General features: G+C 42.5%; 1 protein-coding gene across 12 annotated transcripts in view; it reads right to left on the bottom strand.

Moving 5' to 3' along the window:
• The window catches only part of ARHGEF9 (Cdc42 guanine nucleotide exchange factor 9), a 307,760-nt gene that overhangs the window by 114,955 nt on the left and 175,476 nt on the right, over positions 1-17,329 (bottom strand). Inside the window, exon 1 of one of the 12 annotated variants that reach the window (XM_073361045.1) lies at positions 1,666-1,734. The exons of the other annotated variants lie outside the window; for them this stretch is intronic. Coding sequence (XP_073217146.1) covers positions 1,666-1,722 — 57 coding nt within the window. The 5' untranslated portion in view covers positions 1,723-1,734. Of the gene's footprint in view, positions 1-1,665; positions 1,735-17,329 lie in introns of those variants that run through there. 12 annotated transcript variants of the gene reach the window in all.

Below are 17,329 nucleotides of genomic sequence, written 5' to 3'. Positions count from 1 at the left end.
GGGTAAAAAAACTGAGTTTTCATAGGGGACTTCAATCTGAGTGACATATCCTGGAGGCCTCATGCTGCCAGTACTAAAACATCCTCAAAATTTCTAAATACTGTAGATGACAATTCTCTAACTCAAAAAGTGTTGCATCCGACATGGGGGAATTCCTTATTAGACCTTGTCTTGACAGATGAAGAGGAACTGATCACAGAACTAAACACAAGTAATCATGACTTGATCACATTTGTTATGTGCAAACGGAATGAATTCCAAACCAGTAATATATATACTTGGTGCTTTAAAAGGGCCAATTTCACAAAGTTGAAAACAATTTTGAGTCAAATCAGTTGGGAGAAATAATTTAAAACAACAAGTTGAGACAATAATTGGGGATTGTTTAAGAACATTTTATTAGATACCCAAAAAGCCACAATCAAGAAAGAAGGTCGTACTGGTTTAAAAAAAAACCCAACCAAGCTTAGAGGGAAAATGAAGATTAGCCGTAGGAACATTGGTTTGTATTACAGCAATGCCTGATGTCATAATCAGCCCAGAGGTCATAATCAGCCCAGGGCTCTATTGTGCTAGGCCAGGGTTCTATTGTGCTAGGCCCTGTACAAACATGGGATATAGGTCCTTCTCCAAAGATCTTACAATCTAATTTATGGATAGGCTGACAATAGTCTCCCCAGGGAAGTGGTGAAAGCCCTGAGATTACTTGGGGCATTTAAAACTAGACTGGACAATGCACTAATAAATGTGCAACAGCAATTGTCACGATTACAGTATCATTATTGTAAGCCCCATGTCAGAGAGTTGCTTCATCATCCAAATACTCTCTAAAAATCCCTGGTTTTGGAGCACTCATATATTTTCCAGTCACAGTACCATGTATACAGAGCAATCAGAATCACAATTCTCCAATCTCAATACCGTGGTATTCAGGTACTCTACATAGGTGAGCTCTACATTGCTACTCCTGTAGTATAGATATCATCTTCTCAGACTTTCCATCTCGCCCCTGACAACACCAGCCTCTGGTTTGCTTTCCTTGTACACACAGTGCTGAAAGCTCAGGGCAATTCTCCACAATAACTTCCTAGACTCCCTCTCCTTCCAGGTCAACACGCTGAAACAGTTTTGTCTTTCTGCTACTGTGTCTGTATGTGGGGTCTAGCTTTTTCCACCCTTCTTACTTAGCACTTAGAGTTCCTGAACCACATACTGGCATTCTCACTCTAATAGACAAAAAATAATCAGGCTTCCATTAAAGGCCATGGAAATTTAGCTCCTCAAATACCTCTTCCATCTTAATTCAGCTGCCCTATAAGGCAAGTGGAGTTTTCCAATGTTTTCAATGGGTAGAGAGTCAGGCCCTCAAGTAGCCCTAGTATAAATATTTATATTCAATATATTCCCAAAGTCTGCAATGTATTTAAATAAAGGAGTCTGCAAAACAACAGATTTCAACTCAAGCCATTATTTTCTCAGGACTAGAACTTGCAGAAATAACCTCCAGGCTCTCTTCCACTAGGGCCTCATAGAGCAACTGGGGAGTGAGTTATTCAGTTCTTGCAGGAGTGTCCATTTTATAAATTAAAACATGTATCCTTTGTTGTTGGGGTTCGTTTGTTTGAGCGTGATACTGAGCACACCCTGGAATAGAAAGAGTCTTACCTGATGCATCACGCCTGTTATATACAGGACCTGTTTCTTCTCCCTGCCAATTTCCATTCATCTCCACTTCCTGGTTTCAGCTGAGATAAGCAGTAGAATTAACCAAAACACAGTAATGCATTTGCGTGTGTGTGTGTCTGTGTGGGTGCACGTGCACCACATATCAATGCCCTCTACTGGAAGGAATCGGAACAGCTCAAATGTACGTCATCGGCCAGTGGTTCTCAAACTTATTTGATCGTGTTCCCCCGCCCCTCCGTGCTTCTTTGTGTCTGTAGTAACTTGTGCTCCCTCCTCCTGCCACACAAATCCATATACCAATAAAACAAATCAATGTGCGCCCCTCATTAAATATTAAAAACAGTAAGGCATTGATTCAAAGAGAGCCAACAATTCATTGTAATAAGAGCAAAAGCAAAATTGCAACTGCGGTCGATGCTTACAATTCAATGTGCACACCTCCTCGTAGCAGACGGATTAACGTACAGATAGCAACGACTCTGTATAATGCTATTCAAGCTTAGCAGAAATCCATCAAAATGCACAGCACCATCTCGAGTCAAATGCACTGCTCCATTGGAGGACTGCTATGTCAGGAGGAATCAACTTTGCTAGTTATTCATTGCTGTGGGCAAAATGTGCACAGTAAATTTTTTTCCCTACATCTTCTCACGCCGCCCCAGAATACATTCAGCACCTCTCCAAAGGGGCCCGCCCTCCAGTTTGAGAACCTCTGTCATATGCCTTGCACTAGTGACTGCTACTGGAGATTCTCCTTTGTTTCCCAGGGCCAAGCCCACCCTGTGCTTTTGGAGCAAGAACATCCTTCCTCCTCAGCACTGTGAATTTCTGAGTGGCCTTGCTGTACAGCACAGCAACAACTGTGAAATTCCTAGGGGAGCAGAGATTTGTTACGGAGAAAAGAAAATTCTTGCAGTCTTAAGGCATGTGCAGACAGCACGATGCATTAGAAATCTCACAAGAAAACCGGTTCTTACAAGTACTCCAGCCTGAATTCCAGGCAAACAAAAATTGTGGCGCCGATTCAAGAAAGCACTTATGCACGTGCTTAAGCCCATCTCTATTCAGAAAAACATGTGCTTACATGGTCCCAGAAATAGGGCTGCTTTCCTGAATAGGGACCTAAACTCAGACTGGATTTTGGAATCCTATCTGAACCCCAGTGCTGATCTCTGCGCTGTGGGCTGACCCACACAAATGTAACACAGGTCACCATTGTATGCAGTGCTCTTTCTCTTACAGTGGTCTGTGTTGTTGAGAAGCTCTGCAGTATGACGCGCAAATTCTTTATTTTGCTGCATTTGCCATTTTCCTAATCCACCCCATCCTTCCATTTCCCAAATCCCCTCCTGTCCTTCTGCTGCTTTCCATTTATTTCAGTGCTATTCCTTGCACGTTTGCAGAAGCATTTCAGTTGCTCTGGCCCTTTTGAACTTGCGAAATTAATTTAAAAAGACTGCAGATTTCACCCGCCCTTTTCAAATATCTTCAAGACTTTTTCTTAACACAGTGAGGGGTTCAAAAACCAAATTAATTTCAATCGGCTATGTCTTCAGCTTCTTGGTTTGCAGCTTTTTTCTTTTCTTTCTTCTAAAGCGTAATATTTTGGAGCTATTACCCTGGACTGCAGATGTCCATCTGGTTAGCTGTTCAGCAAACACTTTGGTCAGTATCTACAATATTTTTGCAGCTGCTTTCATACAATGTTATGGCTTTTAAAGTAACAGCCCTGGAGGCTGAATGGGAGTAGTGGGGAACTGTACCAACAGCAGTTCTCAGAAGCATTCTATCTATGAAAGAGTGAAGCAGGCACTGAGTGGGTCCTATACTTTCTTTTTCAAAATGCAGCATGTGTTTGGTTTAGAGTCAGCCCTAGGAAGGCCAGCTGTTGGTGTTCAGCAGGGCTCCCCCAGAACTGCACACACTGATAACCCTAGTGGCTGAGTGATAACCCCTGTTTTCCTCAGCAATAACCCTAGCTCCTGAGTGATAACTCCATTGCCCTCGAGTGATATACTTCATGATAACCCCAGCTGCTGCTGAGTGAGCAGATAAAAATGCAGGAGCAGTGGGAGAAAACTGACAGAACACCCAAATATGCAGCCCTGGCCATGATGAATGTTCCCCTAGGATTAATCTGTTAAAAAAAACAAAACTACTATTGTATCAGCCAATGGCCTTGGGACTTCTGTGTGATGAAACAAGCATAATGTTTGCCTTGCTTGAAAAGGACAGCAGTATCAGCAAGAAGCAATCACACCAGTCAGAATGCCTGGCAGTTCTAGAACTCCTTCATTCCAAAGCACCCTGCAGTCCTTACACAGGCAGAATTCCCACTCACTTCACTTAGGGTGTTGCTCACACAAGGACTGCAGGATTGAACCCAGATATGCAGGGATCCTTTTAGCCCTTCCTCTCTAAAGTATCGCCACTTCTAAGATGGAACCTGGCAACCCTTTAATAGCTCATCACACCACTACACCAACATTTTGAGGCAGGAAATGAAGAAGAATCCTAGATACTAACAATTCTCAAACTATCATCCTGGGATCACTGCTGGTCCACAGAGCATTTGCTGGTAGTCTACAGAGAGCTGGCTGGTCACATGGTGCTGCCTCTCCTTGTTTCCAGCAGCTAAATCTCATTAAAAGACAGCTAAAATATACTCATTGTTTCCTTAATGCTACTTTGCACATAAACAGTTTCTGCGGTTCCTACCAGAATATTATCTGAAGGATAATGGGAGGCGGTCACATGATCACAAATAGCAGGTGAGGTGTCTACCAGATTCTCTAGTAGGTTGTGGTCCATGCTGTGAAAAAGTATGTGAATCACAGCTATTTCCAGTTAAAACTGAAGGAGGGGGGATGTAGGGACGTGGAATGTAGTTACCTGAGTAAGAATTTGGTCAGCACATGGCAACTTAACACCTTGACTTGCACACAAGCTTTAATTACCACAGCTGATCAGAATCTTCGTTTTGTGACTCATGCACAACATAGATAGGAAACTTTCAATTTTTCTCCCTCCTGATTTACTTTTATTAACATATTTCCATGGCTGCATTCTCAGTGGGGATGGGCCAACCTGTGAAGTTTTGATCCAGTTTTGAATTTTCCCCAAAGTTTGAAGGGGGTGGTCCAAATCCAAGATTCCATTTTGGACCCATCTCTTATCAATACTGACTCCATTTCCTGAGGGGAAGCAAAACGAAGTAGAGCTGGTCAAAAAAATTTGAACAAACTGATTTTTTGGGGGGTTTGGGGTTTTTTTTCTTTCTTTCTTGTTGAAAAATGGCCTCTTTTTTAAAAACAAAAAATTTCACAAAACAAAAAAGCTGCTGAATTTTTTAAATCTTTTGGTTTTCATTAAGACTTTTGTAACATTTTTTATTGAAAACACTGAAATGGCTATTGAAACTTTTCATTTATCAAAACAAAAAAGCTTTTCATAACCATTGCATAATGGTTTGGATAAAAGAAGACATTTAATTTAAAAAATGCCCGCATTTTCAAAATACCTCAAAATGAGTCCATTTTGAGTGCTGCAAAGTGGAAATAACTTAGAAATTTAAATGTTTCCATTATTTATTTTTACTAGTTCTAAATATGAGTAATTAATGTGATCCCACTGGTGTCACATACCTCTACTGTATCAATTCAGAGCTCTGCTTACAACACCATCTTGTCAAATTACTCTATAATTAAGGTTTCAGAGTAACAGCCGTGTTAGTCTGTATTCGCAAAAAGAAAAGGAGTACTTGTGGCACCTTAGAGACAAATTTGTTAGTCTCTAAGGTGCCACAAGTACTCCTTTTCTTTCTATAATTAAGGACAGTTAATGGTTAGTTATGGTTTTGCCAGGGATACTGAACAACTCTAGTTAACCTGACAGAATTTGTTATATTCGTAAAACATGAACTAGAGCAATGCAACAGGTGGAAAATCCAGTGTCAAGTCCTGAGGTCCTGTTTGAATCAGGACCTTTGAACCTGTTTGAGCAAGAAGCTGAAGATTCTTTAGGAGACAAGTGTAGTGATCCTACTTACAAAAGGTTTGGAAGTTCAGTTCAGAAGAGGACTGGGAGGGTCAGAGGGATCTCAGAACCTTCTCTAAACTATCTGACCTTTTGAGTTTGCAGAACTGGCTGGATATCTCTTAGGGCAGGCTATTTTAGAGAGATTCCTGGTGGCAGCCATTCTTATTGTGCTGCAGCAGCTTTCATTCCTGGACACTAGTAGGAACCAAACTGAAATAAAAAGTACAGCTGAGATTTGGGGCAAAAATTCAGGTGAGTTATCAAAAAGTATACTGCCATCTCCAGTAATTAACACAACTACATAGCAAGCTTGAGGTCAGACAAGTAAAAATATATCATAGAATAACTATCTGTCTCCTCTATGCAGTAATGGCAAATAAGAAGTCTAATGAATGCACCTTATTGATGTGTATATTTAGAAAGCATGTGCATCTATTAGCTTAGTGGCCTCTGCCTTTAGGCCAGGGTGTGGCATCAGTATCAAGTTGGTGATGTACAAAGTTGCGACAGGAACTGCTTTCTCTGTGTATTGCATGCTGAAGTCTGCTGCTGTATATTCCTACTAAACTAGGACAGGCTAGTTAGTTATTTGCTTATCCTTGGACAATGATTGTTTCTAGTAAGATATGGACTCTAACCCTGCTCTCAGAGGAAGCAGGAAAGGATCAACCCCAGAACGTTTTATCCAACCGCCTTAGATTTTAGTGGGCTGGATAAAACTGGACCCAAATCTACACAGATTCAACACCCAACTGATGAGACTTTTCAAGAACAGAACCAACGCAGTCTGGAAATAAAGACGGAGCTGTCCTTTACGTCTCTGCTTTCAACCAGCTCCTAGGACTGAAAGGGTGAGGACCAGTCACTCATCAACAGGGCATCCCCAATCAATGCCTCGGTCCATCGCTATTCCCCAGCTCTGGCTCCTAATGACAGACTTCCTTTTTGTTGTTGCTATAAATAACTCTAAAATGCTACAGAACAAAGGCAGGGTGCAAAGGTTCAGCTGCAGCCAGTTGAATGGATAGTGCTGAACACAGTTGCATTTACATTAAAGCCACGGCAGCTGAAAGCTTCAACATAGAGCCCTGCCAACTCATTTGTTCTCATCTCTCCCGTTTTCCGTTCTCTCCCGAGGTGCTCATGCAGTATTGGGTTTGAGACAGGCACAGTGCCCAATACTGCTCCTGCTGAAGATAATGGCAAATCGCCTATTGACTTTGATGGAAGCAGTATCAGGCCCATTGTGTTGGCAAGCTTTCCCGCGCTGCTATAGCTGTGCCAATGCACAGCAGTCCCAACTTGGAGCACTCCCTGCTATTCCAGTCTAGGTCACCCATCAACCAATAGCCCTCCTGGTACTGCCCAAACTCCAACTGCAACACTCATTATGATTCTGTATGTCCGTGCATCTCTGTTCTGGCCTGCAATACCTCTGCTTTCTAAAACCTCCGTAGCCCTCCTGATGGCTTCCAAGTTCATGTCACAGTATGAGTGTGGTGACATAGCGAAGCCATCAAATCTCCCTTATTGAGCAGACTGAGCCCACCAAAAACTGTCAAGAACTAAAGCGGTATAAGAATCCATTGCAAACATCCAAATCCCTTGATATTGTTCCAGCAATATTACCAGCAAAATTCTTCTCCTCTTGAATAAATATCCAATTATATTTGTCTTTAAATGTCTTTTCCACAACTTTCCCAATCCCTCCCATTGTACGGAAACATTCCCACCAAATCGCCTTCAAACTCTGGTGGGGGAATGCTAGTGGCTTGGGCTAAAAGCTTGAGAAACTTTCCTTCACAGGCTGATACTTTCCAAGTAATTCCTCTTTGCTGTTAAATAATTCAAGGCCACTGGAAAGGTCATAAATATAGCAAGCAACAGAAAAACTGACTCAGGGCTGGACATGGGAGTTCTGGACTCCAAGGCCCTTGTGGATTGCAAAGAGCAAGGACTGAAATGAGAGACTTGGGTTTGAAGAAGACCATTTCTAGTCACAAGGGACAATGATTTGGATGCCTACATGCTACTCCTAGGGGACACTGGTCTCAGTCCGGTTGCATGCAGACAGATGTCCAACACCACAATTGGCACTAATCACCTCCCTTATTGGCACCCATTAGCCAAGATGTCAATGAACAAATGGTCATGGGCTATGCAATGAGCTATCCTTTCACTGGCAGAAGTTAGCCCTACAGAACAGGGTTGAGGCACTTTGCAAGGTAGGATAGAGGATGCGTGAACTTCTTGCCTGAGAGCTAGCAGTATGTCTGTCTTCAGGATACACAGAACATTTCAGTTTCCAGGGCAAGACTCTAATACTTTTCTATTACAAACTTAAACAAACCACTTGTGACCCAACTGAGCTAAAATATTCCTTGTAAACTGTCTTGGTTTAAAAAACACAAAGTTTCCCTGCAAATCAGAAAGCAATGCCAAGGCAGAGAGGGCTGGGTTAGTCATCAACTTCCTTGCGGGGGCAGCAATTTATTTGTAATTCATTTAAGCTCTTCAGAAGATCAAGATCAGATATTCCAACCGACCTTCACCTATCTGGCTTCCTAACACATCATTTAATAATTAATATGATATTATTTATTTTATTCTGTCATATTATAATTATATATGTATTTAGAATCACCAGCTAAACAGGTACATGGAATCACAAGGACTCCACTTTGATCACCTGTCTGGTGCCTTTCAGTCTCAATTCCCTCTAATATTAAATCAGGTCATTTTTTACCTTCTGGCTTTTCTGCACAGATGCCACAGGAGCTGTGGAAAACTTTCACTTTCCATGGGAAACCCTGAGACTCAAAGGTGGGTACCTCAGATGTAAGAGTCCTGTACCACACCTGCTGCCTTGGATTAGTTTTTGTATGAGCTAGGTTGTCAGGTCTTCAGGGTATCGTGTAATTCTGCAATGTTATATAAATAAGTAATAAGAATAATTAAATAAATAACTCTGGGCTAAAACCTGGTTCATAAAGTGGTGGCAGCCTGGGTTTTTACAGATTCAACTCTTTACAAATTTGAAAGAAAGAAAGAAAGAAAGAAAGAAAGAAAGAAAGAAAGAAAGAAAGAAAGAAAGAAAGAAAGAAAGAAAGAAAGAAAGAAAGAAAGAAAGAAAGAAAGAAAGATTGTCTGAGGCTTCCCTATCACAAAGGGGTTTAATTGTTTAATTTTCCAAAATCCCTGGTATGGTTGCTTGATAACAGAAAAACCATCAAAGACTAAATCTGATTCTTCTACCACTTGCACCACTTTGAAACCAGCATCACTCCCGTGGAATTACTTCTGGTTTATAAAAAGAAAAGGAGTACTTGTGACACCTTAGAGACTAACCAATTTATTTGAGCATGAGCTTTCACCATCTTCATGCATCCGATGAAGTGAGCTGTAGCTCACAAAAGCTCATGCTCAAATAAATTGGTTAGTCTCTAAGGTGCCCCACGTACTCCTTTTCTTTTTGCGAATACAGACTAACACGGCTGTTACTCTGAAACCTGCCTTCTGGTTTATACTAGTGAAAAAGAGATCAGAATCAGCCCCTCTGGTTCCAGGGTAGGGGTGGCCTATCTTCCCTAGAAAACTCTTGCTATGAGGTTGTATTTCAGAGGCATACAGAGAATGGAGGGAGCCCTCAGAAGTTTAGGGAGAGTCTGTTCATTCTTGGGTAATTGCCCAACCATTTCAATGCCTATCTAATCCAAACCGGATTCTTCCATTGCTAATCACAACAAAGTAACACCAATGGCATCGTATTCAACACTGTAACATATTACCGTTAACAACTAATAATCTGTAATAGACATGCACATGCTTCCCACCTGCCCATGCCCACAGCCATGCCCATCAAACCCATAGACAAACCCATGCAAATACATATGCGCATACTCATACACACAAAACACACACACTCATGCAATCTGTTCCATCTGAGCATTGGAGGACCATGTAACATATCACAATTCCCTCTTAGGATGCAGTGTTTACGGAATTTATCATAGATCCGTTGCATTATATATGGTACTATGACTTTGAAGGATGGTTTACCGAGACAAAAAATATAAAATATGGTTCCTCCCCTTAAGAGCTAAATGAGATGGAGCTAGAGGATGAAATTATCCATAGGATGAGATCTGCTCTCCGGGACACAAATTTAAATCTGAAGCTACTCCACTAACTTCCTTTGGGCCAGATCTTGCTCTCAGCTACAAAGTGGAGTTTCTCCACATTTACCTTGGTATATCTGAGAGCAGGATCTGACTCAAAAGAAGGGGTTGGAAAAGGAGAGACAAGGGCTAAAGCAAAGAAACACCATGTGTAATATTATAACCAATAGGAGTCATATGCGTTCTGATATTTTAATCAGCGACTGCAAGAGATTAAAAGTGCATTTTGACAGTTAATTAGGGTTGCCAATTTTCTAATTGCACAAAACCGAACACCCTTGCCCCACCCCTGCCGTGCCCCTTCCCAAGGTCCCACCCTAACCCACCCCCCACTCACTCCAACCCCCCCCTTCTTCGCTTGCTCTCCCTCACCCTCACTCACTTTCACTGGGCTGGGGCAGGGGGTTGGGGTGCAGGAGGGGATACGGGCTGTCTGAGGGCGCTCAGAGCTGAGGTAGGGGGTTGGGGTAGAGAAGAGGGGGCGGGGTTTGGGAGGGAGTTAGGGTGCGGGAGGAGGTTCTGACTTGGGGCAGAGGGTTCAGGGTGCGGGCTCCAGCTGGGTGGCGCTTACCTCAGGTGGCTCCTGATCAGTGGCGCAGCGGGGCTAAGGCAGGCTCCCTGCCAACGCTGGCTCTGCACTGCTCCTGGAAGAGGCCAGCATGTCTGGCCCCTAGGTGGAGGCCAGCCAGGCCTCTCTGCATGGTGCACACTGCCCGCACCCGTTGGTGCCATCCCCACAGCTCCCATTGGCCGCAGCTCCCAGCCAATGGGAACTGCGGAGACAGTGCTCGGGGCAGGGACAGCATGCGGAGCTTCCCTGGCTGCCCCTGCGTCTAGGGGCCAGACATGCCAGCTGCTTCCAGGAGCAATGCAGAGCCAAGATAGGCAGGGAACCTGTCTTAGCCCCGCTGCACCGCTGACCAGACTTTTATCGGCCTGGTCAGCAGTGCTAACTGGAGGCGTTCCGGTCGAAAACCGGATGCCTGGTAACCCTACACTTAATCCGATTTAATAATCTGTCTCAGACACTGCTCTAGTCTTTGGGCCTTTAGATTTGGAAGTCCAGATCTGCATCTGCAATAAAAGGGTCCTCTTTCTTTGCCTGACTCACTACAAAACCATCTGATCATTCCAGATACCTAGCACTTCTATTATCTCTTCTATTTTCATACTGAGTTGGCTTGGTGCATTTCTAAAAAGCACTTAAGTGGGAAAAGTTACTTCACTGTTACTTCAATGGGAGGGATTTTTCCTCCCATGACTGATATGAAAAGAGACCCTTGGGTGGTGCATTAACTAGCCAGTTTCCCACACTGCCACCAACACCAATCAGCTCTTGTAGACAAAAAATACATAAGCACATCTTCCAGAAACTTGGAACAAACCAGACAGTAATACAATGCCAGAACAAAACCCAGCTTTCCTATTAGGTGCCAGGAAAATTCTCTGCCACTCAGTCCTCTTCATAGTGTGGGTATTTATTTATTTGTTATTTAGATTTGAGCAATGTTCTCTGTCATGTCTCAGGTCCGTATACAAAATATGCAAACACATTTCACTGAGCCTTAATGACCAATCAATTCACACTCAGTCAGTCCAGTGGGAGAAGTGAATTCCAGAGGAGTGTATTCTCCCCTGAGAAACCTTGGCCATCAGCCTCTTGACATTTAAATCCAAGGGTTGCTATCTTGTGCACAACAGATGCAAGAGAGGTTCACAGCGTGAGAGGAGAGAGGTGACTCCCAGATAACTGGAACTCCAGCCAGCCACAGTTTTATAGATCAAAATCCACACTTTAAAATGTACCCAGAAAGGGATTAGAAACAACTCTGGTGGCAGGAAGACTGGTGCAATTATTTTCTGTTCGGCTGGTACCGCCTAACAGATGGGGGTGGCTGCATTCTGCGCTACACGTCACTTTCTAGAGGACTTTAAGCAGAGCTCCACAAAAAGTGCATTAGAGTGATCCAGTCTAGAACAGGACAATGCAGAGGTAGTCGTGCTAAGCTCAGGACCCACAAGAAAAAGTCAACTATAAGTCTGACATATGCAGTATTGTTGTAGCCATGTTGGTTCCAGGATATTAGAGTGAGAAGATGGGTGAGGTAATATCGTTTGTTGGACCAACTTCTTTTGTTGAGAGAGCAAGCTTTCGAGCTTACACAGAGCTCTTCCTCAGGTTTGGGAAACCTACATAAGGCTTGTCTACACTTACATTTTACTGCGCTCTAACTTGCTGGCTCGGGGGTGTGAAAAATCACCACCCCCCCCTGAGCGCAGCAAGTCAGAGAGCTTTAAAGTGCTAGTATAGACAGGCTCCAAGGGCTGGAAGCTGCGCCCCCAGTGCTCAGAGCTAATCCCCTCGTGGAGGTGGATTACCAGGAGCGCTGGGAGAACTCTCTCCCAGCGACCACACTCACACTTCCAAGCGCTGCCGGGGGAGCGCTTTGAAGTTTCCAACGTAGCCATGCTCTCAGAGTGCCACAGCTAAATACAAGGTGGAACAGATTGTTTAGCATAAGTCGTTAACACATATTTCAGGGGACCATTCATGGTGAAGTGGCCCGTTAACACCTCTCCAGTCACATGGGGAAAAGGAAAAAGAGGGGAAGACAGCTGGGGTGGGAGGTTGTTAGGGAGTTATAGATTGTTGTAATAAGCCATAAATCCAGTGTCTCTATTCAGTCCATGATTTCTCGTGTCTGGCAAAGTTATGAATTTAAGCTCCCAGGCTCATCTATTGAAAGTGTTGTGCAGGTTTCCTTTGAGGATGAGGACAGGTAGGTCAGATATAGAGTGATCTCTTTGTGAAAAGTGTTCACCCACAGATGATATGGTGTTTGTCTTTTATCATTTTCCTGTGTGAGTTCATCTGAGAGCATAGTGGTTGTCTGGTTTCACCCACATAATTGCTATTGGGGTATTTAGTGCACTGGATGAGGTACATCACATGTTGTGATAGGCATGTGTAGGACCCATGGATCTTGAAAAGATGTATATGTGTGAGGGGGGAGGTATTGATCATTGTACTGTGGAGATATGTGCAGATCTTGCATCTGTTTCTGGCAGGGTCTGGTGCCACTTTGAGTTGGTGTGTCCTGGTCTGTGGGGAGCTTGCTTCTGATGATGAGATTGCAGAAGTTGTTTGAAGGTCAGAAGAAGGGGTTCAGGAAAGATTTCTTTCAGGATGGGGTCCCCATCAACTATGGGTTGTAGTTGTTTGATGGTAACCTATATGGGTTCCAGTGTGGGGTGGTAGGTGACAACTAGGGGTATGCGGTCAGAGGCAGGTTATTTCTCTGTTGAAGCATGTTCTCTTGGGGTTTCAATACTTTTGAAGATATAAGCCCTAGCCCTTTCCTGTAATCATTAGACTGACTCCCTCTCTTTAAAACTAGAAATGCTTTAAAAAATTATAATTGATGCAATGTAACCTTTTCTTTTTCTTAATTTAAACATTTTCCTTCCATATTACATACCCAAACCCAACAGTACTGCACTAATGCAAGAAACCTAGAAAATGAAACTGACTAAAACCAGAAAGTGAAATTGACCAAACCTAGTTTCACTGTCCAAGCTGAGTGAAATACAAAGGTAAACAAATACCATTGATGGTGAAAATATTAGATTTTTAAAAATCCTTCCTTTAGAGTGCACTAAGTGTTAATAACACAGGCTTTTAAAAAGTATATTATATTAAATTGGCAATCTTCCTTCCACCTGTGCCTTGCATAGAAATTTCTTCTGATTGTTTTTAAACACCACTGCTCATCCCCACTGATTACAAACATCTTAGCAGATCTATCAGCTCTCCACAAGATGGATTTTGTTAATTCTAACCAGGCACAGGAGCAATGAAATCAGAGCAATACCAGCCCCCAAAGCTATGATGCTTCTTGTTTTGTTGCTGCAGAGCTCAATGGCTATTGTTGAAAAGGTAGCTCTGTTTGCCGCCTTGTCTTGAACAATACCAGAGTGCGCAGGGCACAATGGGCACCTTACATACAAAACCAGGGATAGTTCAGAGTGACACAACAAGGTAATTCTTTGATTAAAACCTGCAGGGAGTTTTCTGCCTTTTTTTTTTTAGTCCTGTGTCTAAGTCTTCCCCTCTCAATGGTATTTCTAGAAAATTAGTGGCTACAGTTTGCACTAAGAACTATAGCTTTTGTTGCTTTGATTAATTTCCAAACCTGACTGTTAGGAAGAGCTTTGTTTTTGTTTTGTTTTATGTGCAACAAAAAAAAATGGTTCAATCATTATCCCATGCTCAGAGGTTTAAGCAAAGGATAACAAGGGCCACAAGAACATGTGAACACACATCACCCAGTTCCCCACTCCCATCAAGACAAGCCTCTTGGTTTGCCTCCTTTCATTGTGTTCATGATACAGAGAAAGCAAACAGTTCATCTTTAGCTGCAAATGCAGATATTAGCCACAAGCAGTGGGGAGAGCGGGGAATAGTGCAGCCTACCAGGAGGATTAGCATATTAATAAACCAGGAACATACCACATTTAAACAAAAATGGGGGAAGGACAAGACTGGGAAGACTTGGGGTGGATGGTCAGATGGATGGGTGCGAGGCATATCGGATACCTGTCAAAGCTGTCAGTATATCATTGGCTTTAGAAAACAACTTGCCAGCCTCATGTACAAGGGAGACAGGAATAGAAAGTGTTTTGATTAAGACAGGCCAGAGCATAGGCTGTCCTTCTCATTCCATCACCATTCCCAGTCCACACATACTAATAGCCTGGTTTGTTAGCTTTCCAAAAGCTAGCTGAACTCTTTCTGATGCCCACTCGCTTCTAACTGCACAAACATCCAGCTCAGCAGATTCTTCTCTTTTCTTCTTCGTCATTTTCTTATGAAAAGAAGGAGAAGAAAACGACAAGGAAAATTTCCATTCAATAGACTATCAATCCGGCTCCATGTCGCAAGCTGACATTCTAGGGTTTGTTTTGCTGATCCCCAGGACGCACAAAAGAAACCGATTCACAAGCTAGGATGATTTAACCCATTTGGATGGAGAGTCACTGGGTGATGCGGCAGCTCCAATAATCCCCCTTACCATTCCCATGTAAAGGCAGCCCTGTTCCTCATTAGGTTTCACACCAAGTCGTTTCTTTTAATGCTTATTTTCTAACCACATTAGACACATTTATTATAGAATCACCGTCATTAGAAATGGAAGACACCTAGTATGCCATTTTAGCCATCCCCAACACATCACTGGCTAATCCCCAACACATCACTGGCTAAACCCTACAGTACAGGCCCCATAAGTAATTATAACAATGCCTTTACCAGGGAGGACAGTTCGAATGACTGAGTCACATGTAGCGATTATCTTACACAGCATCTTAGCAGTTGCTGGGACATGATAACCGTATTCTAGTCCTGAACTGGAACTCTCTCTCACTTGGAGAGTAAAACATGGATTTCTCTTGTCCCTCCTTGAGCCTAAAAAGGCACCAACATTGACTACTCATTAATAGATCGATTTTGAGGGCTGCTCAGCACTATTTAAGTACCTGCAAGGGATCAGGTCTCAGAGTTAGGTGGTTTTGCAGAGAATCAAATCACAAGTGGGTTCTCTAAAGAACGCATGTTCTCCAACCTCTCAAAACGCCCACTGGAACTTTCGGCAGGAAAGGGCAGCCACATTCTTATTCCATCTGGTGAAATCCTATTTATTAAAGACCAGCATGAATATTTATTCTGGCCACTTTTCCAAAGTGGTATTGAGATGTGCCTGTATAAGGAGCTGCACTTACACTACAAAACACAGAGTTTCGCAACACTATTCACAATGTATGAAAACCTACCAGAATCAATGCATTCATCACCACTCTATAGTTGCCATGGAACTTGTGACCTCTGCTTGGTATAGCAAATTCAGAGAATTCATTTAGAAAAAAGAAAACTTGGAACTTGCACAGAGAAGGGGAAAATAATACAGCAGAACCTTGATTATCTGAAGCTCTTATCTTAAATATGATAATTTCCTCTTCAGGTTTCAGATAAGTGATATTCAGATACATAAACAGATGGCTTCTCTGCAACTGGACATCAGCACTTCAGCTAACGTGCTTTATCACTGTGTCTTGAGATCCAGTGCGAATGCATTCTTGTCCTATGGAGCTTGCTGGCCTTGCAGACACCAGCTGACTGTTTATAATCGTCAGAAATGGCTAGCAGGCACCTCCAGTTACCCAAAGATTTTCTGCACCCTCTGAAGCCCTTGAATAACTGTGGATCTTGAGAATAAACTGGAGTATTGTGGAGCTTTACAAAATCAAACAACTACGGATGCTATTTTTAATAAAGGAGTTCACACATTTCACATTGCTTTCATAGTGATGGGCAAACCAATTCAGACAAAATAAGAACCCTTTGCCACAGACTCAAACTGAATCTTTTTTGAGGGGGAAAAAAGCTTAGCTACGTCAGCATGAACTTACAGGATCTAGCAAGATCTGAAGCCCAGAAGTGTCAGAGCCCGGCGAAACGTCAAAGCTCATGATATTTCTGACTTTACAAGAAACCTATAGAACTTCATGGGGATTCAACCATTAAGATTCTATATAAGTGTCTACTGAAATTATTCTATACCCTATAAAATTAAATGGAGAAGGCTAACATCTTTACAGCTTTTTTTAACCGTCTTATAGAATTCTAGAAAAAAGGATACAATTTTCGATTAAATTCTATAGGCTTGCCCAAAAAACCCACCGACAGAAATATTTTCTTTTTTTCCATTACAATCTACTGGATTTGTTTCATTTTTTTAATTTTTTTTTTAAGTTAGACTGACACATTCAGGGCTTTCCTGTGTGTGAGGTTTAAAGTTCAGCTTGCTGTGATCTAATAAAGCTTCCGCCATTACCTTTCATCAGACTTCTAGTGCTAACTATTTTTTTCCAGCTGTCAGGTTAAATGCTTTCTTTGTGCAGGAGTTCAGCGTTCATTCTATTAGGAGGAAAGAATGATTACCCCATGCCATCATTCTTTTCTAATTTCCCAACGTTCTATGATATTTCCACTCCTTAGATACAGCAGCTTCTTCTGAGAAGCTAAAGTGAACTGCCACAAGGCCTATTAGACCTTGGATAGTCTCACATGAGTGTGATGAGGAAATGAAGCATGATGTGTGAGCATCCTGCCCACTTTCCCCTTTCTTTTAATTTTCATTAGACACTTTGCCTGGCCAGTATAAATCTACTTCCTAGAAGGCTAGTTCTGATTTGAGCTGAGTGGTTTAGATCAGTGGTTCTCAACCAGGGGTAAGCAGAGGTCTTCCCGGGGGTACATCAGCTCGTCTAGATATTTACCCAGTTTTACAACAGGCTACGTAAAAAGCACTAGCGAAGTCAGTACAAACTAAAATTTCATACAGCCTATGAGTTGTTTATACTTCTCTATA

This window comes from Lepidochelys kempii, chromosome 9, assembly GCF_965140265.1.
Source record: "Lepidochelys kempii isolate rLepKem1 chromosome 9, rLepKem1.hap2, whole genome shotgun sequence".
Taxonomy (NCBI): Eukaryota; Metazoa; Chordata; order Testudines; family Cheloniidae; genus Lepidochelys; species Lepidochelys kempii.
This window is presented reverse-complemented; position numbering and strand designations above follow the sequence as displayed.